We start from the raw sequence: 24337 nt of genomic DNA, 5'->3' as shown, positions 1-24337 counted from the left end.
ACTTCCATTGGTATTGGGGAGAGAAGATCATTTTCTTAATAGACTCCTGCCTGGTTGGCCCTGCTGTAGGCAACAGTTTGGCAACATGTAGACATTGTTTCTTAAATACTTGTTATTCATCCATCGGCAATATGTCTTTATGAATGCTGAGTGAGAGCGAAGGCTGGTCCAGTGACAAGTTTTACTTGACATCCATGTCGAAATACATTCACCTGATTGCCCTAACATGCTGAGTTAAGGCTGGTCACTCACAATGAATAGCCAAGGAAGCTGAGGTTCAGCCACACCTGCCCCATGACTAGACTGGGCCCACAATATTTTAGGCCCTGGATATTGCTTATTGTTTTCTCGAGGTTGTAGGCGAAGGCCTTTGCCTCAAGGGAGACAGCAGTATACTTGTGGACTTCAGATGAAAGATCAGTGGCTTCTGCGGGGTGGTTGGGGTCAACATGCCAGCATGTGGGAGGGTCACAAATACAGCATGTCACTGAGTTGGCCTCTTCTCATCCTGGGCCAAAGCAAGGACAAGAGACTCATGCCTGTGGGCCTAGGAGACATGAAACTCCTTTGGCCTGGGGGCAGTCAGACTGAAGGGAAAGATCTAGGGTAAGATAGAACTCTGGACATGTGTGTGCCATGAGGTCTCATTTCTGGCAACTGCCATGTGATGGCTAACCAGCCCTGTGTGACTTAAGCCATCTCTTGGTACCTTACTTTTTTCATTTAAGGGTCTGGGTCAGCCAGTATTATCTACCCCATAGGACTTGTTGAAGAAGAAACATAGTATACCGTCTAGAACTGGCTCTGGTTTGTAAATAGTTGCTAAATGCTAGCCACAGCTGTCAGTACTTTATCACTATTGGCTGTCTCTCTGCCACCCTCTATACCGGGCAACTCTTGCTTTTAAACTTTTGTCTTTTGAAGGATTGGCTTTATATTCATTGTACACAGCTATGGGTTTCATGGAGCTCTTTTCTTTCAAGCGTGTCAGATACTCTGACCATAGTCACCCCCAACTTTAAACTCTTAAGGTTTCTCTGCATCTCTACCCTTGTTGATCTCCCTTTGGGCGCCTGGTTTCTTAGCTGGGAAACGTGAGACTTGAGACACATTGCTCGAAGGACTACTGCCCCTTACATTTGCCTGACAAGGTCACGGGTGACTCAGGACTGACTGGGAAACAGAGTCTGTTTAGTTTGTTCCTAAGACCAGAACCAAGTAGAGCAGTCAATAGCTTCGCAGAGCAGCAGCCACTGTCCCCAAGTCATGCTACTCATTCCTCCATGCCGATGCTGACTGCTGTCAGGGTTCCTCAGATCCTTGGTACCTCTGTTCCTGTGTTGTGTCTTACCATCTCTCTTGCTTGGCTCATTATTTTTCTTTCCCAGGTGACTACAGTGGAAAGGGTAGCATGACCGTCTCTTGCTTTCTCTCAGGGGAGAGACAACTTATCAAATAGCTATGAATGTCCCTGACCACCTGAGGCCAACCACAGCCTCTGTCAGACCTGGTGAACCTCAGGGTCTCCTCCATCTGGCCTGGATTTGCCTAGATAGGTGCCCACTCCGGATCCTCTTGCTTGGAGACGAGGCTTCCCAAACCCTTCATCAGTGGGCAACCCTTGGCTCCATGGCAGCACTGAACATGGGATCACTAACTTGAGTCTGTGTGTCCCCTGAGGGCATATAACCCTGGTGCAACCTGGGTACCTACCACACCGGCCATTGTGCTGAACACACAGCACAATGTGGCTGTTCTTCCCAGAGGCAGGATTAGGGAGCAAGGCCACAGTGTGGGTGTACCCACACCCCTGAGGCTGTGTGTGTTGGCTGCCATGTTGTGTGCCTGGCTCCCTGAATGTTGTTCACTTCCTACATATTGGGGGATGGACTGGAGTAGCACAGGCTCCAAGATGCCCACTTGCCACCAACTAGAAGTTTCCCCTATATGACTTTGGCACTTCCTTTGCTCTTCTGGAGCATCACCCTAATTAAGATGGCCCCAGTGACCTTCAAAAGTCTTCTGTCCCTGACGCTTTTGTCCCTGCCCTTTGGCACTCCTGGATTAATTTCCTCCTCCTCTGCCTTTGGAACCAGAGCCATTTACAGTGGCTCCCCAGAAATCCTCCCAGGCCAGCCATAGTGCCATGGGCAACATTCTCTCTCTGCCGGCTGCACCCACTGCTTTGTCTTCTGTCCCACTCACTGCTCTGTCGTCTGTCCTCCCACACCTTAGTGAAGTGGCACCAGGTGCCCAGTGATTCCCTCCATGCTTCAGAGGACCCGAGTAAGGAAATCCCTGAGATGATGTCGTCTCATTGTATCACTGGATGTTTTGGGGTCCCAGTACCCTGACAAGCTAGGCTCTGCTACCTGTCTGACAATTAGACAGTTAATAGGGAAAAGCAGAAAGGGAATACATTCAGTGTGGTTCCATTAATGCATTCCATTAAGGGCTAGCCTTAGACTCTGAAGAGCCTTCCATTCCCAGAAGCCCTAGGCTGTCCTTTGGGACAGTACCCTGGGATGCTTTCTGCTGGGATTTTGCAGAGCTGACCTCTGGATGGAGATGTCAGGTGGTTGTCTGCCAACTGTGGGTGGGGGTGGGTGGGGTGGCTGTGGGGTTTGTATGCTGCTCACCCTTCTGCCCACACCTTCCCGGGCACCCTGGGTCAGAGCTGTTAGCAGAGGAGCAGTCTGTCAGGGAAACAGAACCCAAAGACTTAACAGATACTGTCACTGCTGGAGAGGAAGGAGGTGGGTTTTCAACGAGAAAGGACGTTTCATAGTCTCATCTGCAGGGCAGGGACCAGTTCATGATGCCTGTCCCCACTGAGGGATCAGGGAACCACAGCCAGTGGGTGGAACAGCCACCAGGTTGTTATGGAATTCCCTCTCCTCAGAGTACAGGATTTTAGAATGGGAAATCTAGTCAGCAACAGCGCCCCGGAAACCTAAAAGGCTCCTTTTTCAGCCTCAAAATGGACCTGTTTCACTAGCGCCTCCACCCACTTCCTGGATTGTGAAACTGAGTCTGGAATCTAGGATGCTGTGTTGCTTAGCCCAGGTTCAGCTTCTTTCTCCTCTAGCCACACTTATCAGGTTATTTCCCCTCTTCCGACTTGGGCTGAACACAGCAGGTGCAGGGATTGGCTCAGGGGATCACCTCAGCTCCCAGGCTGAGTCACCAGGATGGCTAGCTAGGTTGCTGACAACACAGCCTGGGGCCCCACCAGGGGGACTCCAGACATTGCTGGGCTAAAGCACCCGGGCTTCAGAGAATCCAGTTTTCTGTATAGTGACTCTGGATGTTTCTGAAAAAACTGACCAGTGTGTGTGATCTAAACTGCAAGCAAAACTGGACCTAGCTTGCTGTGAAGCCCCTCAGCCAGACCTTTGCTAATCAGAGCTTTATGAGGGTGTGTGTGTGTGTGTGTGTGTGTGTGTGTGTGTGTGTGTGTGTGTGCACCCATGGGTGCACCAATCCCCACGTTCATTTGTGGAGTAAGGGCTTTGGATTGAATTTTGTGTTTATAATCTTCCCATCTTTAGAGCTGAATAATTTAAAAAATTCTTGAAAGACTTCAGGTAAACAAGGGAACGTAGGACTTGCTTTCTGGAAATCCTGGAGGGTATGGGAGGGGACAGGATGTCCATGTTCTGGGGCCCAGAGCCCCAGGAATTCATGGGCAGCAGAGACAATCCTTGTGGCTGGCTGACAGTTGCCCCCGAGCACAGCTGGAGCGCTTCCACACCTGGCTGTGCTGATCCCTGCCTTGCCATACTGCAGCTGCCTCTCCAGCTCCTGGGTGGAGCCAGCCCAGCCTGGCTCAGTTCCCCTGCAGGTCTGCCCGGACCTCACAAGTGATCTGGACTGGGACTGGGGGCACAGCTTGGCTGGTAGAACATTTGCCTGGTTTGCATAATCCCTGAGTTTTTCCTCCACCCCTCCTCCAACCCAGTGTGGCATTCTGGAGACTGCAGGAGGAGGCAGACGTTCAAGGTCATTCTGAGATGCATAGAATTTGAGACCAGCCTGGGATAGATACACAAGACCCTCTCCCCCCATAAAATGCTGGGTTTCCCAAAGGTAGAGTAAAGCACCGCATCTCCTCTTCCTCCCTGGTCTCCTGGTGAGGGACCAAAAATTCAAATTAATAAAAGTTTAAAAACTTAGGCCCTGAAAAGGAAACGTTTAATGATAAAGGAAAATTTAACTCCTTAAATCAGGAGTGCCATGACTGGCGCCTGATCTCCTGCTATCAAAAAAGGAGAGGTAACTGTCCACCACTCCTGTTAACATTCCTTTGCTAATTGCTGGTCATAAAGAACCCCCCCCAGCCCAGGGGATAACTGACAGACCCCGTGACTCTGTAACCCTGCAAGCCCATTCCCTCTCTCTCTCAGTAAAATGTATCTTAAAAATGTATTTACTAACTCTGTACTTTGTATGACCTTAAGTAACCAAAAACTCTGTAATTTGTGGCCTTCAAGCTTATGGTCTGCCCCTTTAAAAGCTTCTCTTTTTGGCTGGTTGGCATCTCATTTGCCCACCATGCAGTGAGATCCTAGCTGGCCAGCTTGAAATAAAAAGAAACCGTTTGCTTTTGCATCAGAGTGTCGACTCCTTGGGTTAGTCTCTGGGTTCCATGAACCTTCTGTCTCCAAAACAAAGCAAGACATCACTTAGTGTCCTTTGGGGTCTCAGTGACGCTTGAGAGTGACTTGACCTGACTTGGCTCATTCCACCACCAGACTTGGCATTGCTGGTAGTTTATTTTCAGTTGTTTTTTGCTCCCCGGTGGGTGGTGAATGTAAGCCAGGAGGGAGGTAGGGTATGGGGCGCTAAGAGTAGGGGTTTATGGCTGGTTTGTGGCAGGCACATCAGGGGAGAACTAAGTATAAACTGCAATAAGGTCAAGAAGGGGTCAGGCTGTTGGAATAGAAGATTTTGGCTCTGGGGAGGAGACTTGGGGTCCCTACTCAGGCCAGTGTAAGGAGGGGTGGGGTGAGATGGGTGAGGTGGACCTGTGAAGGGGAGGTCACTGGGCCCTGAAAGCATCCCAGCTTCACGCTCCTCCAAGTCCCCCTGGCGCGGCCCCGGAGACCCCGCCCCCGTCCAGGCCCCGCCCCTCACCGTGTGCTAAATTGACAGCAGCTTCAGGCCTGGTGTTTGCATACAAAGGCAGAGAAGCGTGCCTGTTCTCTTGGTGAGTAGTAGTGGGGATCTGGCTTCTAGCTTACGCCCCAAGGCCCATTCTTGGGTGTGGGGACCCGCAAGGAGGCCATGCGGGCCGCGCGCGCCGCATTCCCGGGCCTTCCTTCCCGTGGAGCTTGCAGGGACCCCACGAGGCTGGGACCTGGATGAGACTCATCCCCAGGGGTTAGGATTCAGGCTTTGCAGCCTAGGGTACTGGGGCCAGACTGGGAGGTTGATCTGCGAGCCCAAGGCAACGCCTCCGCAGGGTGGCAGCGAGCTGGGAGCCCGGATATTCAGGTTACCCCCGCAGGCCTCCATGCTGCTGCTTTGCGGTGTGGTGGGCTCAGGGCCTGCGGCTTCACCTGCCAGGCTACGGACGGTTTTACCTGGGGGAAGGTCAGGGGAACAGGAGAGTGAAAAAGCAGCGCTTTGGAACTTATCTTAGGTAATAGGGGCTTAGAGTCAGGGTGGCTGGCTGGTGATTTGTGTGGCCAGTAGTTGCTGCAGATACCTACCCTCCTTGGCAGGAAAGCCAGCTGAAAGCTATGGGCAGGGCTGGTCTGGGGAGTGCGGGACACCGTGGCCTTCCACAGGGTAGTGAAGTTGGGGAAAGATGAGCCTCTAACGGTTCTTAGAGGAGTGGATGGCGACCCAGGAAGATTGAGACATGTACTATCCATCCCTTGTTCTGTACTATGTGTTTTCAGTTTTCAGCATAATAGTCAGGGACTAACAAGTACCCCAGTAAGGGAACTCCTCGGTGTCCCCAGGAAGGCTGAATGATCCAGTGTGTTTGGTCCCCCATGTTGACAAGGCTTCCTGTTTGCTGACAAGGCTGGCCTCTGCTGTCACGGGTTTAGCTAGTGTGTGTGGGTGTATGCTTTTGGCCCTTATCCTTGCTTGTGCAGGGCCTGGTGGTTGGGTTGGGAAGCCTGGGTCCAGTGCTTGGTGCTGTCTTGGTGGCTATGACTCCCCGAGTGACTTCCACCCTCTTTAGGTGGCAGTTGCCAAAGTTCTTAAGATGTTTGTCACTTTGGAGAGGGGGTGGCAGTGAAAGGGACAGCATGCCCTGTCTTGTTGCCTCGGTGATAACTCGGGCTTCAGATGAAGGAGATGGGATCCTTGGTTCCTGTCCCCAGTTGAGAGGTATCTGCTGGGTGGGGCTGGGTCAGGCCTTTGGCTTATCAGTCAGGTGTTCTCAGGGCTTCGGGCTAGAGAGAGGGAAAAACCAGGAGATGGCAAGACAGCTGACCACTGATAGCTGGGCTACAGACATCACTTCTGGAGCCTGGTTATCAGTTTTGCTATCTAGAGTGAGTGGAAAAACACACACACACAAAACAACCAAACCATACTTCATTTAACCAGATTGTTGCCCAAATGAATTGAGATGCCTCAGAGCCACTTCGGATTGTTACTCTAAGCCGGGGAGCTCAGGGTACCACTGAGGACCCTTTGTAGAGCTGGGCTAGTCCTGGCTAGTTGATGCTAGCTAGCTTCAGGTCCAAAAATGAACTACTTTTTTTTCTGGTGTCTTCTCTCTCTGAAAGGGACCAATAATTATATGAATTGATTTTAGCGAGTACGTAGGTGGGGATGTTTACCCGGATGGATACCTTGTTCTAGGATGGCTGGGCATGGGGTTGGTGTCCTGTGCGCTAATAGCCCTGGTCTTTGGAGCCTATTAAAAAACAACCAGGAGTGAGTGATGCAGGCTGGCGGGTGATCTGGCTACACTCAGATGTCCTCATGTGAATTCGGAGCTGTTGCAGCTTGGACTGGGCCAGAACTTGCTGTGTAGCCCAGGCCGGGCTTGACCTGTGTTGCTCAGGCTAACCTGGAACTCAGGATCATCTTGCCTCAGCCTTCTTGATGGATGCTGGAATCACAGGCGTGGGCCATCATACCCTGCCTGAAACTGTGTTTATTATGGAACATGAGTACACTCTTCCAATCCCTCCGTATTCATTTGATCCAGTAGTGTCCCCTGGTACAATCTGAATATTTTAAATTTAAATACTCAAAAATACTCTGCTGCAATATATATATTGGAGCTGTTTGTCACTGTTGGGTCAGTCCCCAGTTTTTGCCTGGAGTGTAGACTGTGGAGAGGACCATTCATAGGCTAGTTCCTAGTACCGCTGGGTGATGGGTGCTGTTTAAATCACTCATCTTACAGGTTCAGAATGGAGCTGCAGTTCTCTTGGACAGGCAGGGGATATGTGACCATTACTGATGGCTGGAGCGGGTTTGGAGGGGGAGGTACAGAGAGGTCCAGAGGTCCCAGGAGCAGAGTATCTTTGACCAAGATGTGCAACTGGCTAGAGGGCTGTCGCAAGTGTGTGAGAAGACATTGGCACTTCCAAGGAGAGCAAAGGTCCTGTGCCCTGCCAAGGAGCTAACGGTTAAGGGCCGAGGTTCTGAGTCCCCATCCAGGCAGTGTGGCAGAGCACAGGGGCCACATTGTATCTTTTATGTCCCCCTTTCCTGCTGGCTAGGCCCTGAGTGCTTCTAGGCAGGGACATAAGGACAGTCATTACCTGGGATTATAATAATACCCCCTTGTTGCCAGAGCTCTGTTCTGAGAAGTTGAAGAATCACTTAGCCCGACCTTCCAACCTTGCAACCAGGGCAGGGACCATGTCCCTGCCACTTGGGCAACCTTATCAGAAGCAATATTCAAAACTCTCTCTCTCTCTCTCTCTCTCTCTCTCTCTCTCTCTCTGTGTGTGTGTGTGTGTGTGTGTGTGTGTGTGTGTGTGTCTGCATGCATGCATGCATGCATGTGTGTCACCGTATGAGTGTGGAGGTCAGAAGACAGTTTCATGGAGTCTCTTCTCTGCCCCTCCCCCATGGGCTCCAGGGATTGAACTGAGGTCCTCAGGCTTGCTATCTCACCAGCCCCTTCACATCCCTTTTCTGCTGAGTAGTTTTCATTGGCATGGAGACCCTGAGACCGAGTGTACTGATGTGGAAGAGCTACCCGTGGATGGAAAAGCCAAGGTCTCCTGCCCGCTCCCTGTGAGTGTGGGTGTTTATATAGAGCCTGCAACTCCCTTCCACTTTTAATAGGCTCAAAGTGTTCCATATATAATGTGGATGGTCCATAATTTATTACTCCAGGGTCTTGTTGATCTCAAAGTGACCTTGGCTTTTCCCCCATCACAGTCAGGTCTGCCATTACTGCCACTCACAAAGATGGTGTTGTTTCTGGGGGCTGGTGAGATGGCTCAGCTGGTAAAGGTGCCTGCTGCCAGACAGCATGACTGGAGTTTGCTTTCTGGAATCCACATTCCTGGAAAGAAAGAACAAACTCTCCCTAGTTCTGTGGAAAGAAAGAACGGACTCCCTCTAGGTGTCCTCTGAGGTCCACATATGTGCTGTGATGCATGCATGCATGTGCTTGTGTGAACACACATGCTAAAAACATGATCTTCTTTATCTGAAGAATCAGTTCTTGCTGTGGAATTGCTGGGGTCTGCTAATATGTGCCAAATGGTTAGTTATTCCTGGGACTTTGTCTTGGTAATGACCGGAGCATTGAGTGTGTATGGTCTGTGATACTACTCTCACTATTGGAGTACTTGTGGAATGTTTTGTTTTAGGGGCTTTAAAAATTAACCATTTTTATGTATGCGTGTGCAGGTATGTGTGTGTGCAAGTGGGAGTGTCTGTGTGTGTGTAGGTAGGTATGTCTGTGCGTGCAAGTGCATGTGTGTTTGCAGGTGTGTGTGCATGCAGAGGTGTGTGTGTGTGTAGGTAGGTATGTCTGTGTGCAAGTGTGTTTGCAGATGAGTGTGTGCATGTGCACATGAGGGGCCAGACGTGGACCTTCCTTAGGTCTACCTTATCTTTTGAGCTAGGATCTCTAAATGAACCTGTTACAATTGGTTCAGTTGGATTGACTGTCCCGGTGAGGCCCAGGGATTTCACCGGCTCCTCCCCAGTGTCCCCCACTCTTCTCTGATGCTCCCCACTCCTCCCCAGTGTTCCCCACTCCTCCTCAGTGTGCCCCACTCCTCCTCAGTTGCTCAAATGTGCCTGGCTTTTTTGTGGGTGCTGAGATTAAACTCCAGTCCTCTGGCTTTTGAGAATCATACTTTGTGGACCTCACCATCTCTCTTTGGATTTGAATGTCTGTGTGAATCTGGGCTTATGACCTCCTTGTACATAATTGTCCAGGTATCCTCTGTTGTCTTGTGAGTGCCTTGTGTTATTGTGACAAGTTTTCAGTGGAGTTGACCCGAAGCCACCCTCAAATGATGTTAATATTCCAGGGGGTGGAATGGCATTAATAAAATGGTGGGGTTAAGAGAGCTATGGCAGGGCTTTTGAATTTTGGCAGATTAAAAAAAAAAAAAAAAACCGAGAAAGAAAAAAAAAAAGCATTTCTTGGAGTTCATGAAGGCTACTGATTGATGGATTCTGCCAATTTTGGATTAAATGTAGACTTTTCTAATGTCATAACTAGATTTGGAGTCATGAGACTTGTGGAACTTCTTGATGATGTACCTAGGCCACTTCTGGGACAGTCTGAGGCTGGGGTGGTGGTTGTGCCACGCACCTGCAGAATGTCAGGACTGATGCAGGAGGGTGTGTGGCCTCCAGCTGCAGGTTGGGGTCTTAAAGTGGGGTTCCCTTCCCCATGTGAGCTCCGCATCTATCTAGGAAGCTCTTACCTGGAGATGGCTTTTCAGAGAACTTAGTGTTGGTTCAGAATGCCAACCTAGAAGCCATCTAAGGAAAAAAGAGTCTGTATATTTTGTGACTCCAGAGTTCCACAAAGTCCCACATTGCTTTAGCACAGTGGTTCTCAATCTGTGGGTCATGACCTCTTTGGGTGGCCAAACAACCCTATCAGAGGGGTCGTATAGCAGATATCCTACACATCAGAGATTTATATTATGATTCATATCAGTAGCAAAATTAGTTATGAAGCAGCAACAAAAATAATTTTATGGTTGGGGGGGGTCACCACAATACAAGGAACTGTCTTAAAGGGTCAAAGCATAAGGAGGATTAGGAACTATTGCTCTAGAAAATTCCAGGCAGATCAGTGGATCCTCTGAGAACTAACTGGTCAAGTTCTCCTTCAAAATATGCTTGAGCCAGGGACTACAGAGTCCTGTCTCCAGCATGTTGAACCCTGCCAGGTGCAGTATCTTGCCAAATTTCAAGATAAAAGGCAGCAGACTGGAAAGCAGTCTGGAGGCAAGCATCTTCCAGCAGGTCCACCAGAGACGTCAGTGTTCCCGCTTTGCTCTCTTTGCTCTCTCTGGTTCCTCTGATCTCCCCTCACCCTGGAACTATCCCAGACACTTGCTTTATTCTTCAGACCAAAGCTCTCCCTTTCTGCCTCCTCACGTGCTTTCAAGGAAGCTCCAACACCAGTAATGGGATTATGACCCCTGGCCCCGTGGGAGGCACCTCTGCCCTGGCAGGGTTATTCTGGCTGCTTATCTTCAGGCTAATAGAATTAGCGTCTTCCTTGAGTTTTTCAATGGCAGTGCAGCTGAAGGAAGTGAAATTTGGGACTTTCCATCTAGTGCTTTGATAGCGTAGAACTTTTAAAGAAAAGTTTGTGCAGGACTTATTGAGAGGAGAGCCTTGTACTGGGTGTGGGTGGGCCAGAGAAAGAGCCATGCCCGCCCCACCCATCTTGCCTGTTAAAGGCCACTGTAGGTCACATGCCTTCTGGGGTGGAGCTGTCCCCTGCATCTCAAAGTCTTTTACTTAAAATTTTTTTGGGGGGGCGTGTCTCATGTAGCCCAGGCTGGCCCCAATCAATCCTAGGCTGACTTTGAACTTCTGATTTTCCTGCCTTTACCTCCCCAGTGCTGGGATTGCATTGTACCTGGCTGCACGCAGTGCTGGGGCTCGAACCCAGGGCTTTGTGCATGCCAGACAAATGTTGCACCATTTGAGCTGCATCTCCAGCCCTTAAGTCATTTTTATCACTGCACTCCTCCAGAACAGAAACCCTTTGTCCAGAGGTCACTCACTCCACATTTCTGTCCCCTCCCAGCCCCCATAGCCTCCAGTCTACTCAAATTACCTTCGTGTCTTCTCAAGATAGCTCTTTCACCACCCTCTCTGCCCTCCTGGCTTATCCAGTCTGTGTTGTGACAGCTTGCAGAATCCTCTCCCCTCCTTTTCTTACATGTGTGTGTGTGTACATGTATGTAGAGGCCAAGGGTAGATGCTGGATCCAGGTCTCTTGATGAACCCGGAGCTCACTGATTGGGCAAGTCTAGCCAGCCAACTTGCCTTGGGGATCCCCTTCCCTGCCTTCTAAGCTCTTGTTACAGGTGTGCCACCATGCCTTGAAGGGACCAGTTCCTCATTTCGGCAGCCATGACAGTAACACATGCTTGCCATGACCTTGTCCTAGTTACTAGAAGTCAGATGCCTGCCTTGTGACAAGGAACCAATCAGAAGTTAGCTGGTGGCGCTATGCTTTACGGCTCTGGGTGTGCTTTACGGACAAGTGCACAGCAATGATGGGCAGAGCATAGCAACCAACCTGGGAGGGCCTATGGGCCATAACAACCAGTTGGCCAATCAACACAGGACAAGCCCTCCAAGCCTGGAGGCACACCAATCCTGAGCCTGTGCGTACCCCTAGACACTCCCCTTACGCTGCCCTGCAAGATCTCTCTGAAGCCCCTTCGAGCTGTCTTTGCTAGCCATCCGCCATGGCGTGTGGGTGAAAGACCCCAGCTAACATGGGGTTAGCTCGTTAAACAACAATAAAGCCTCATGCAGTTTGCAGCAAGTTTTTGAATCCGCCTGGTGATGGGGTGACCGTGGTTGTGGTTTGAGACCCCGGAGGCCTGAGTTTTCCAGGGGTCTAACAGCCTGACTGACTTTATGTAGGTGTTGTGGATCGGGATTCTACTCCTCCCTCTCACACAGCAAGCACTCTCTCCTCCAAGCCTTCTCTTCAGCCACCATAGTTTTCCTCCTTTGGAAGACTAAATAAACTGTCCATCCTCCCACATGCTGTCGCCCTGGAGATGGATCTCGGGGTTTGATTCTCCCTTTTGGATGTTGTGAGTGTGCAAATACCTTCTCAAGGCCCTGATTCCAGTTAATTGGAAGATACACCTCGACACTGAATTGCTAGATTGGAGGGTAACTCTATTTTCCATTTTCAAGGAATTGCCATGCTTGTTTTCAGGTAGCTACATCATTTTCCCTTCCCAGCAACAGGGCACAGGGCCCCCAGCCCCCCACCTACTTGACAGTACTTCCTATATTCTTATTAATGGTAGTAAGCTTTATGAGTTTGTGGGGGCAGCGTGTTGTTGTTATTATTATAAAAAAAAGCTCAGTTCAGATTGTCTAGACTGTTGTGCCATGGGGCTTATGAACAGTGTCTCGGTGCCCACACAGAGACCTTTTTAACACTTGCACAGGTTTCCAGCAGACAGCTGCTTCTGGCTATTTTCAGTAAGAAAACATGCCTGCCACACCCTTTGCTCACACAGTGGACAGTCACCCAGGGAGGGAGTCCTCAGGGTGTGCAAGGGAACTCCACCTAAGACTTCCCATTTCTAGGTTTTTCCCATTAAAAAGAGCCTGTTGTAGCAACAAAGCTATAGGGCTTCATCCAGCTTGGACTCTTTTCTGTGCCTGGGAGGGTTGCTTTCTTGAGGTCATAGGGCAGAGTAGACATGGGTGTTGGTGATGAAGGGTGCCTCTCTGGGGTGCTAAGCCGAGTGGGAAAATCCCTTATCTCCCCTCATCTCTCCTTTTCTGTGACCTGTTAGAACTTGAATTGGGTCTTGCAGTGTAAGACCCCCTGAGGCTCAGGCCCCCAGGATCTCAGCTCAGTACCACTGCCACCCCAATCACCATGTGGAGGCAAAAGCTTGATGCAAATAGCAAGAGGCTTTATTGCAGTTGTTTAACAAGCTAACCCCATGTTAGCTTGGGCCTTTCATCCATCCACCATGGCGGATGGCTAGTAAAGATGGCAAGAAGCCACTGCATAGAGAGCTTATAGGGCAGTGTAAGGGGAGTGTCTAGGCTTGGAGGGTTTGCCCTGTGTTGATTGGTTAACTGGTTGTTATGGCCCATAGGCCCTCCCAGGGTGGTTGCTATGCTCTGCGCGTCATTGCTGTGCACTTGTCCGTAAAGCACACCCAGAGCCATAAAGCATAGAGTCACCAGCTAACTTCTGATTGGTTCCTTGCCACGAGGCAGGCATCTGACCTCCTAGTGACCAAGACAAGGTCAGGCAAGTACATGTTCAGCTGTTACGGCTGCCGAAATGAAGAGCTGGTCCCTTCAGCAGGACCCTGGGAAGCTGGGATGCTGAGATTGGTTAACCGCCCCCCCCCACAACTTTGAGAAACTTTCTTTCCTACACAGAGTAAACTGGTCCCCCTCCCCATCCCCCCCCAAGAGAAACACCCAGAATCTAAAGATTCTAGAAGGCTAAACTGTTAACTGATTGTGGAGGGTTAGAATCTTGTTGGTCTAGAGCTGAATTATCTTGGGCTACTTTTAGTATTCTTAGCAGCCATTCATTGTCCACACCATTGTCTGACTATATTAATTACTTTACTGTTGATGTGATAAAACACCATGACCAAGATGACTTACAGAAGGAAGGGTTTGTTTTGGTTTGTGGTCCCAGGGGAAACAGAGTTCTCACAGTATGGAGTATGGCAGCAAGCTCAGGTCAGGTGGCTGGAATAGGAAGCTTGAGGGTTCACATTGTCAAATGCAGGCAGGAAGCAGAGAGAATGAACTGGAAGTGATGGAGGCTTTTACATCTCAAAGCCCTCCCCCCTCCCCCATGCAATGTACTTCTAGCATGGCTCCATTGCCTAGACTTCTCCAAAACAGGGCTGCCAGCTGTTGTGTCCAGTGTTCAAATGCCCAGACTATGGGGCCGGTGGGAGGTGGGAGGTGGGGAGTATGTATCATTCAAACCACCACACTGATCTAACTTCCTTTTTGACTATCAGTACCCTGCAAATGTATTCTACTGGCTCCCACCAGTTCAGATGTTAGCATTGTCACTGGATAACACTTGAAGCCTGTAGCAGTTTTCTCTCTTTACTGTATACACTGCGTATGTGGTCCCTGCCAGTTATTAGGTAAATATCTTGATGCATGCCTTTCTTTGTCTGGTGAGTTACAATCTCATGTAAATTTCCTAAGGGTGGCACCCAGGACCGGCATTCCAGGCAACCGGAATCTGTGTTTATGGGCAATGCTCACCTGTATTTGCTTTAAAATAAACCTTCTCTTACTCCCTTTGAAATGAGAGCTGTGTGTGTTCCACAATGTGGAAAGTAGCAAGGTGGGTCTTAGCTGGCCTGGGCTGGGACTTTCCTGCCAAAGAACTTGGTCTGTTGTTGCAGTGATAAGCACAGGCCCTGTGGGAGCAGGGTGGGATTAGGGGAGGCCATGGTAGACGTCACACGGAACTAGCATAGAGTTGATTCAGAATCCAGTGAGCCTGCTTCTAGTCCGGCAGCTTGATGCCAAACCTGGGACCATGGGCATCAGCTCTGTGATGCTGGGACCTCCTTTTCGGTTTCTTCCTGTGAAAGGCCTCCTACCAACAGGGTTATTGTGAGAGCCACAGGGCTATGAGACATAACAAAAATTGTGCAAAACAGCCTTAAAAATGCTCCCAAAAGGATGGAGAGTTGGAAGTTTTCCTCTTTTGCTGGACACAGCTAAGTTAAAATCTCAAGTTTAATGTGGAGGGCAACACTCAACATAAGAATGTGAGGGTTGCAACATTGTGCTTTTTAAATTGTAGTTCTTTTTGGGAACTCCACCCCTCTTCTTTTTGTTTTATTTTGTTTTCTGAGTCAGGATCTGACTTAGCACAGGCTGGTTACATGGAAACCCAATCCTCCTGCCTCCACCTCCCATGTGTTGGGATTATAGTGATGTGTTACCACTGGCTTCTATTTTTATTACAGGTGTATCAATTCTCTCTTACAAACCTATGCCAGGGACTGTGTCTTTTTTATGAGCCTTAGTGCTAAGTCTGGTAGGGTAGAAGTCCCAGATGTGTGCTGAGGATGGCAAGTGGTTGGCTGGTTGTGTAAATGACTTAACATATGTGTCCCCTGGAGTTGTCAGAGAATGTTTGGGCAGGCAGGGTCTAGATGGGAGCTGGTAAGAGCCATTGTCTGTCTGTTGCCTAGCATTCATAGTGTCAATGCTAGGGAGACTGATGATGGAGGAAAAGTCAACAGCTATCCCTCTGGACTACAGACCCTATGTGCTACAACACTGAACTGCCATGTGAGGTATGCCCATGGTGCAGTAGTAGCATGTTTGTGAGGAAGCCAGCTGCTTCCTGATTGGGTCTGAAGTCTGCTCCATGGAGACAATGTTTACCTAACACTGTAGAACTGGTCAAGAGCTTACGGCTAGGGAGGTCACAGGCCCTTTGTTTTGCCAAATGGACACATGATTAAACTGCCTTCTAAATAGTCATGTTCATGACATTACTTTTCGTATGTGGGTGTGTATGCCACTGTGAATGTTTTCTAAATAGTCGTTTTTATGACATTACTTTGTGTGTGTAGGTGTGTATGCCACTGTGAATATATGGTGGTCAGAGGATAATCTGTGGGAATTGGTTCCCATTCATCCGTGTAGGTCCTAGGGAATGAACTCAGGTTTTCAGGCTTGTTGCCAAGTGCCCTTACCAGTGGCGCCGTCTGGCCAGCCCCTGAACAGTTAATGTTCACCCACACAGGCAGGTGCAGCTCTCAGACTAGGTTAGGGACACCTTTCAGTGAGCACTGTTCAAGATGGGGGGACTCATAACTCAAAGTGTTGAGAATAAGTGGGTGCTGAGTGCTTAGCCCTAACTGGGACATCGATGTCACCTCCTCTGAGGCCCAGGGAACATCAAGGAAGAGAGCATGGAAGGACTGAGAGAATGGAAGAATGAGGAGGAGACCAAAACAGTTACCTGCATTGTCATATTTCCCATATTTCCCTTGTGAGATACTCCCTCCTGTTAGCCACACAAGTGAGGTGCTCTCTCTTTACTCTAGGGTCCCAGGCTTTCTTATGTTTGACATTGAGACAACAATGCCAAACAAGTGTTCTAGGTCATCACATCCATAGTCATGCTGGGACTGAGCCCAGTGGTACCCTCCATTAGGATTTCTGGGCCTCTCTGTGCTGGACCCTGTGGTGGGAAGGATGTTGAGCTTCTTGATGGAGTGGGAGAAATGGACCATCCCAGGGGTGCTGTGGAGAACATTCCAGAAACAAATGATGAGGTCTAAGTGTGAAAGAATGTGTACACTACATCGTTGACATTGACATGGCTGAGCGTTGAGCTGGAGGCTCTGAGTGGCCATCCCGTGTTAACTGCCCTTGTGAACTTGTATGATGTGTCTTGTCTCTCAGGTTCAGACAATGAATTACGTGGGGCAGTTGGCGGGTCAGGTGTTTGTGACTGTGAAGGAGCTCTACAAGGGACTGAACCCCGCCACGCTGTCAGGATGTATTGACATCATTGTCGTCCGCCAGCCCAATGGCAGCCTGCAGTGCTCTCCTTTCCACGTGCGCTTTGGGAAGATGGGCGTCCTGCGCTCTCGGGAGAAAGTGGTGAGGCCTGGGTACCCCTCTCCACAGAGAACAGCAGCACAAGGGCACTGTCTCCTGTCCTGAGCTCTTGGACTTACCATGCCTCCTTGTATAATTTAATGCTCGCCTATATCCCATGGTTCTGGTTACTAAGGCAGTGTCAGTTACTCCAAGATGTTGGGCACACCCCTGCTTATCAAGTCGGAGTCTCAGAAGGCACGACAGACAGGGCAGGGCAGGGCATGGCAGGGGGCCTGGAGCTGCAAAGAGAGGAGTGCCCACTCCCTTCTGTGCCTGGGGGCTGGTTCTGTGCTTTCGGTTGAGGCTACCAGCCAGAGCCCTGCCATGTGGTCTGACCCCATTGCCCCCTTACTGCATGGCAGCTGCTCGGGGGACATTAGGTGAACATAGTGTTTTTATGAGCTGGTTTCAGAAGTCCTATGTAGTTACTTCCAATGGTATTCTACTGGTTGGGTTTCAGTCACAAGCCTCTCTCATTCTCCAGGGGGCAGTAATGCATGTTGGTGGGGAGTGGAAGGTTCTGGAACAGCAATGGAGATATTAAAAAGGACCAGTATAGCCATGTTTGGAAAGCCAAGTTCCCTCCCTCCATTCCCAGTGCTCAGAGCAGGGGTGCTTGGATAGGGACACCTACTGGACACTCACTGTGTTGTTCTTTGTGTTCTCCCTTCAGGTGGACATAGAAATCAATGGTGAGTCTGTGGACCTGCACATGAAGTTGGGAGACAATGGAGAAGCATTTTTCGTTGAAGAGACTGACAATGATCAGGTGAGGGTGGCTGGGTGTCCAGGGTCACTTCAGGGTCTGGAGACACAGCAGACAGGCACAGGCAGGTGGGATTCTGGGTCCTTTGTTGGGTACATGTTGGCATCAGAGCAGAGTACTTGCTCTCCTTCAGAAGGACTGAGCCAGGCAAGCAGTGTGTGTGCTGAGACTTCAGAGACCCAGTCCCGGCCCACTTCAACTAACTTGCCATTTCCAGGAGACAGAGGGGCTGGTATTATACACTGGCCAAACTGTGCTGGTGTGACAAATCTGAAATGACTGAGTATCCTCATTTTAATTTAGTAAGTGACCACGGCCTTTTCATTTTCTATTATTGTTACTGTGTATATGTGGTGTTTCTATTGCTGTGAACAGACACCATGACCATGGCAGCTCTTAACAAGGAAAACATTTAATTGGGGTGGCTTACAGTTCAGAGGTTCAGTCCATTATTGTGGTGGCGGGAAGCATGGAGTGGAACATGGCGACCATGATGCTGGCTACATCAGAAGGCAACAGGAAGTTGACTGAAACACTGGGCGGTATCCTGAGCATTGTAAACCTCAAAGCCTGCCTCCACAGTGACACACTTCCTCCAACAAGGCCATGCCCACTCCAGCAAAGCCACACCTCTTAATAGTGCCACTCCCTGTGAGATTATGGGGGCGTCAATTATATTCAAACTACCACATATGTCTGTGTATGGTGTATATGCATGTGTGTGCACTAGTGATGGTGCTGATGCACATACATGTGGAGGCCAGAAGGGGGCATCGGGTGTTTTTCTTTGTCACTCTCCATCCTATTTTTGAGACAGGCTCTCTCCTGGAGTTTGAAGCTTGTTGCTTTGTTGAATCTGGAGGGGCACTGATCTGTTGTGGTCCCCCAATGCTGGGGTTACAGGCGCTGTGTGGTCATGTCCAGCTGTTACAAGGATGCTGAGGATCTGAACTCAAGTTCTCTTACTTTACAGCTCTTACATTTACAGCAAGCAAGCAGTCTTACCCATGATTTCGTGACAGTTGTATTGAGACACCCACACATTTTGGCTACCACAGGTGCAGTCCAGTGGTTTTCAGTCTGTTCACAGATACACGCAGCCATCACTCTGGTCAGTTTCAGAATTGCTTTAGCCACCTGAAAAAGCAATATCTCATCTTAAATGTACCACCTCTTTATAGTCAGCCAATCTTCCAGCTCCGGAGCCCAAAGCAACTGCTAAGTTACCTGCGTATAAATGTCCCCATGTCTCAGTTAGGGTTTCTGTTGCTATGATGAAACACCATGACCAGAGAGCAAGTTGGGGAGGAAAGGGTTCATTCAGCTTACAATTCAGCATTGCTGTTCATCATCAAAGGAAGTCAGGACAGGGACTCAAGCAGGGCAGGAACCTGGAGACAGCAGCTGATGCTGAGGCCATGGAGGGGTGCTGCTTACTGGCTTGCTCCCCCTGCTTTCTTACAGAACCCAGGAGCCCAGGGATGGCACCATCAGCCGTGGCCTGGGCCCTCCCCCATTGATCACTAAATGAGAAAATGCCTTACAGCTGGATCTCAAGGAGGCATTTCCTCAACTGAAGCTCCTTCCTCTCTGATGACTCTAGCTTGTGTCAAGGTGACACACAAAACCAGGGAGCACACCTTTTTTTGAGCTTTCATATGGACAAAATCAAATAGGGAATGCTGTGTTTGTGTCTGACAATCTTTCACTTTGTGCAGTGCTTCAGGTGGTGCTGCCATGTCCGAGTTTCAATTTTGTTACTAGTTTATATTTGTGTGCACCTGTGCCACAGCATGTGCCAACGTTGGAGGGCACCTTTTTGGGAGGTGGTTCTCTCCATCCACTGTGTGGATCCCAAAGATGAAACTCTGGGAATGTCAGGCTTTGAAATAGGTACCTTACCAACTGAGCCAGCCATATATTGGGCCCGAACGCTAGTGTTTTCAGTGGCTCAGTAGTTTGATGTACTGCATTTCATTCACGAGGTCATCTCTTGAGGGACCTTGTGGCTAGTGTGAGTAATGGCGTTGTGCATCTTCCTAGTCAAGTTTCTGTGAGAACATAGGTTTTGGTCCCACTCCCGCCCCTCCCCTGTGGATGCCTAGGAGTGAAATTACTGATCCGTGTGGTAACTTCATGTTTAATAGTTTGAGGGTCTGGGCCTGAGGAGATGACTTGGTGGTTTAAGAATGCTTGCCCTGCAAGTGTGAAGACCTGAGTTGAGAAACACTCAGCACTTGCCTGTACCTCCAGCTTTGGGAGGGCAGAGACAGGCAGATCCGGAGACTGTGCTCGCTGGCTGGTCAGCCAGTCTAGCTAAAAGAGCAGCTTCAGGCTCAGTGAGAGAGACTGTGTCTTACTGCCTTAGGTGGAGAGTGACAGAGTGAAATACCCGACAGCCTGTTTGGGTCCCCCGTGAATCAATCTTGTGCAGGGATACCTAAAGCTAAACTTAAGCTGGTTCCTTAAGCACTGAAACCAGCATCTGCAATTAGACTGCCCCAGGCTAGTGCCTCCCTGTTATCTACCGGAGGGGACAGCTTCTGGGCTACAAGCCAAGGGCAGCTCCTGCCCCACTGTCTGCTGCCGCCCACAGCCTCCAGGCAACTCCTGTCTAAATGGGAAGCTCCGAGTTTACTAGTTGAGATTATCATAACCTCCTAGTGCTCCTGGCTGAGGCCCATTTTGGGCTCCGGGAGCTGAGGAGTTCTTTGGGGCCCAGATGCCACAGAGGCAGTGTAGTAGCCAGCCAGCTCAGCATTTGTGGCTGCCTGGGACCCTGCTGGAAGCTGCGACCTGCATATTGATCACCAATTGCCCCCTCTACTTGTGCCAGCTCTACTCTTCTCCCTTGCTCTCTGAGGGGTCCTGTCTCCTAGCTCACTGGCTATGCAACTCAAAGCTGGATGTGCTCTGGAGGGACAGGCCTGGAGTCAGAGCTGCCATCTGTCTTTTTTTTTTTTTTTTTTTAATGAGACAGGGCCTCATGCAGGAAAGTGAAAACATACACATATACCACTCACACCCACTCACCTGTTGAAACCCACTCACACTTATTCTGACACTCAAAATAAAATGTAAAACTGTGCCCAGGTCCAGTGGCTTTACCCTCACTTTTCTCTGCCCTGGGTGTTTTAGATGAGTTGTGATGGTTTGAAGTCACTGGTAATGGCCTGACTCTGAGACGATGATAGAAATCCTCTGTTGAGTACAAAGCAGTGTTTGAGGAGTTGATGACTCTGGTGGTCTGTCTGATGTCTACCTGCGTCTGTGAAATGTTGGCTTGTCCTGCTGTGGCTGTGTCCCTTTGTCACGCCCCCCCCTCCACCTGCATTAACGGGGGACTCTTGAACACCTGTCCCATTTAGGAAGTCATCCCCACATACCTGGCAACGTCCCCCATCCTGTCGGAAGGAGCGTCTCGAATGGAGAGCCAGTTGAAAAGGAGCTCGTTGGACAGGATCAGGTGCTTGGATCCCTCCACCGCTGCCCAGGTCCTGCCTCCCAGCGACACCCCATCCACTGGATCTCTGGGGAAGAAGAGAAGGAAACGGAGGAGGAAGTCTCAGCTGGACAATCTCAAAAGAGATGAGAGCGTCAACACGTCTGAGGATGAGGACATGTTTCCCATAGAGATGAGCTCTGATGAGGACACTGCACCGATGGACGGGAGCAGGTAAACAGTGAGGGAAGACGGGCTCCCTGCTGGAGGAGGATGAGCCATTCAATCTGTAGCTGAGGATCACTCGGACTTCTGATGACCGTGCTATCAGGCTTTGTTAAATGGGGCTGGATTTGAACCTGGGTTTTATGCCTGCGAGGCAAGGACCAACTGGACTGTATCTCTAGTCTTAAGTAAGTTAGTTTTAAAAGTGATTTTCATAATTTTTTTTTCCAAGGTAGAGTTTCTCTGTATAGTCCTGGCTGTCTTGGCACTCACTCTGGAGACCAGGCTGGCCTCAAACTCACAAGAGATCCACCTGCCTCTGCCTCTCGGAGTACTGGGATTAAAGGTGTGCACTACCATTGCCCAGCCATAAATTTTTTAAAAAAATGCTTCATTTTTCTCTTAGGCATCTTAGACTGAATTTTTGCAGTCAAGTGGTGGACCCAGCCTAGAGAAGAATAGAGCCTTGCTCTAGGTTTTTTTTAACTAAGACACAGTCTGTCATGCCATTGCTCTTGTGGCTGATAACTTGAGCTATCAGAAATAGAATCAAGAAACGAGAAGCAAATGAGTAGTTGATGAACAAAACTGTCTTCTTGGAACTTGTGATTTATTTACTGGTTCAGGGGATCAAGCCTGTGGCATAGTGCATGTTAAGCCCTCTCCGTGTCATGGAGTTCCACTCTTCACTCCCTCATTGGCTGCTCAGGATCTGGCTATTGTTGCCTGAGCCCCAACTCGGCCTATGGCCTAAAGGCAGATCTAAAGGTCAGAAGGGTGTGTGGTCAACTCAGTGTTAAAGGTGACTGGAGCCTACACTCACTTTATGTCAAGCAAACCTTTCCATTTTAATTTGAATTATGCCCAGATTTAATGGGTTCATCTCTTTTTATTTTTCTTGGCTTCTAAGACTGTCACAAAACTCTGTTTGTAAGTATGTATTTTGGTGCCAAAAGCCAGTTTTGAAAACTAAATTTGAAGGAATATTTGTTGTTTTAGATTTTTATATAGTTCCATGTAGCTTTTGATAGTTTTTGTCTCTTTAACACAAAGAAGGGTTAAAGAACACCAGGGATGGATTGTTACTCTGCTTCATTGTTCAGAGTAAACTATTTTTTTTTTTTTTTGTTTTTTGAGACAGGATTATACATGGCTGAAGATGACCTTGAACTTCTGATCCTTCTGTGCCTCTACCTCCCAAATGTTGAGATCACAGACATAAGCTACCACACTCAAATTTTGTGGTGCTGGGATTGAACTGAGGGCTTTGTGCATGCTAGGCAAACAACCGTATCCCCAGTCTCAAATGTATTTTTTTTTTTCCTGGTTTATACTAGAACTTGGCTGGCAACATTGCCTTCCCTAGCTGTAGCCTCTAACCTACTGTTGGGTACTGGGGCTGTTTGGCTTGAGCTGGCTATAATGGCCTTTCCTCTGTGGCTTTCAATTCCAGAGCCTGGCCACAGGCACTTGCAGCAGCACTAGAAGTACAGAACAGTGGCTTCTGAAGGTGTGGGGTTTTAAGCCCTGTGTTATAATGTCTGCACTCCTATCTGAGGCTAGGGAGTTCTACAGTTGTGTTCAACTCAAAGACACACATGATCCATGCCGTTTATTTATCTGGCTAGACATGCAGCATGTTCTGTGTGTGTTTATTAATTTGAGTGGCAATTCCCTCGTACATGACAATGCTCTGGAACATCTGGATCCAATTCTGGTTGACCTGCTTCTCAGGCTCTGGTTAGGAGGGGTCATGTGAAAGGTGACAACAAGATGCTGTAGATGTGATAGTAGCCAGCTGTGGTAGCACATACCAGGAAGCCCAGAACTGGGGAGACTGAGGCAGGAGAATCACCAGGCTGGGTGACTTAAGTGAGACCCTATCTCTAAATATGCAAAATAGGCAGTCGGTCAGTTAGCTCAGTGGTAGAGTGCTTGCCTACCATGTGTGAGTCCTTGGATGCTAGAGTGGTACATGTACACACTTGATGATACTACAGTAGCACACACACGTGTTTTGAGGGTGCTGCAGTGGCACACACACATTTTTGAGGGTGCTACAAAAGTACACACACATGCTTGAGGATCAGTGGTCCTTCCTTGGTGTGCTCATCGTGTTCATGCTCTGGCGAAGAAGCCATTATAAGTTTACAATCTACCTGAGGCCGATGTACCCACACACATTTACATATGCTGACATCTCACCTTTTCCATTTCCATCTTCAATTTCTAGGATGTACCTGAGTGTGACAGAGGTCATGTTAATTAAAGAAGCCCTTAGATGTAATCAAGAAGAAACTTGGCTTTACTTTGAGTCTGCTCTGGGTAATGTTTTGACTTTTGTTTTTTTTTAATCTCTCCAGAACCCTTCCTAATGATGTACCACCATTCCAAGATGACATTTCTAAGGAAAACCTCCCCTCGATTCCATCGTATTCCCAGTCAGCATCATACCCCAATTCAGACAGAGAATGGTCCCCCAGTCCCAGGTAAGTTGCTTTTGTGTGTCGGAGGTTGTCTTTTCTGGTCCAGACCATTTAGAAGTCGCATGACTAAGAAAATAGTGAAATAGAAATTAAAACTCTAAACCATTATGATCAGAAACTCTTCATTGTGTGTGGGAATTAAATATGGAAGGTGAGCAAATCTCAAACTGGCACTGAATCTATACTCTCCATCTACAGACATGTTGCAAGGTTCTGTGGGGAAGGCATAACAGAAAAAAAAAAAAAAAAGCCTGCCGAGTTACCCAATGCCCACTGGCAGCAGGAGAGGGCAGCATGGCCAACCTGGCTTTGGTCCTTAGCCTTGAAGTGAAGTTCAAATGTAGGGACATTGCTGCGGGCGTGGGGGCGTGGGGGGGAGGTGGGGGGGGCAGTTCTGACGTCACTAAGGATCGTGCAGGGGATGCTGGCCTACAGCTAATCCACACTGCTGGATTCAGGACTGCACTCTTCCCTGAAATGCCATTTCCACTTGTCCTGGAGTGCCCACGTGAACCTGAGAAGTGAGCTGCAGCTGCATGGAGTACTAGTGACTTTCCCGAAAACTCCAGACACTTTCAGAGCCATGCCACCTATGCCTTTGAGAACAGGATGGCC

The 24337-nt window shown here is 49.1% G+C and overlaps 1 protein-coding gene across 1 annotated transcript in view; it reads left to right on the top strand.

Moving 5' to 3' along the window:
* Positions 1 to 16611: 16611 nt before the first annotated feature.
* Lpin1 (lipin 1) overlaps positions 16612 to 24337 on the top strand; it is a 39876-nt gene continuing 32150 nt past the window's right edge. Inside the window, 4 exon segments of the mRNA NM_001244017.1 lie at positions 16612 to 16803; positions 17477 to 17572; positions 20938 to 21245; positions 23600 to 23725. Coding sequence (NP_001230946.1) covers positions 16612 to 16803; positions 17477 to 17572; positions 20938 to 21245; positions 23600 to 23725 — 722 coding nt within the window.

The sequence above is a fragment of the Cricetulus griseus genome, chromosome 7 (genome assembly GCF_003668045.3).
Source record: "Cricetulus griseus strain 17A/GY chromosome 7, alternate assembly CriGri-PICRH-1.0, whole genome shotgun sequence".
Taxonomy (NCBI): Eukaryota; Metazoa; Chordata; class Mammalia; order Rodentia; family Cricetidae; genus Cricetulus; species Cricetulus griseus.
This window is presented reverse-complemented; position numbering and strand designations above follow the sequence as displayed.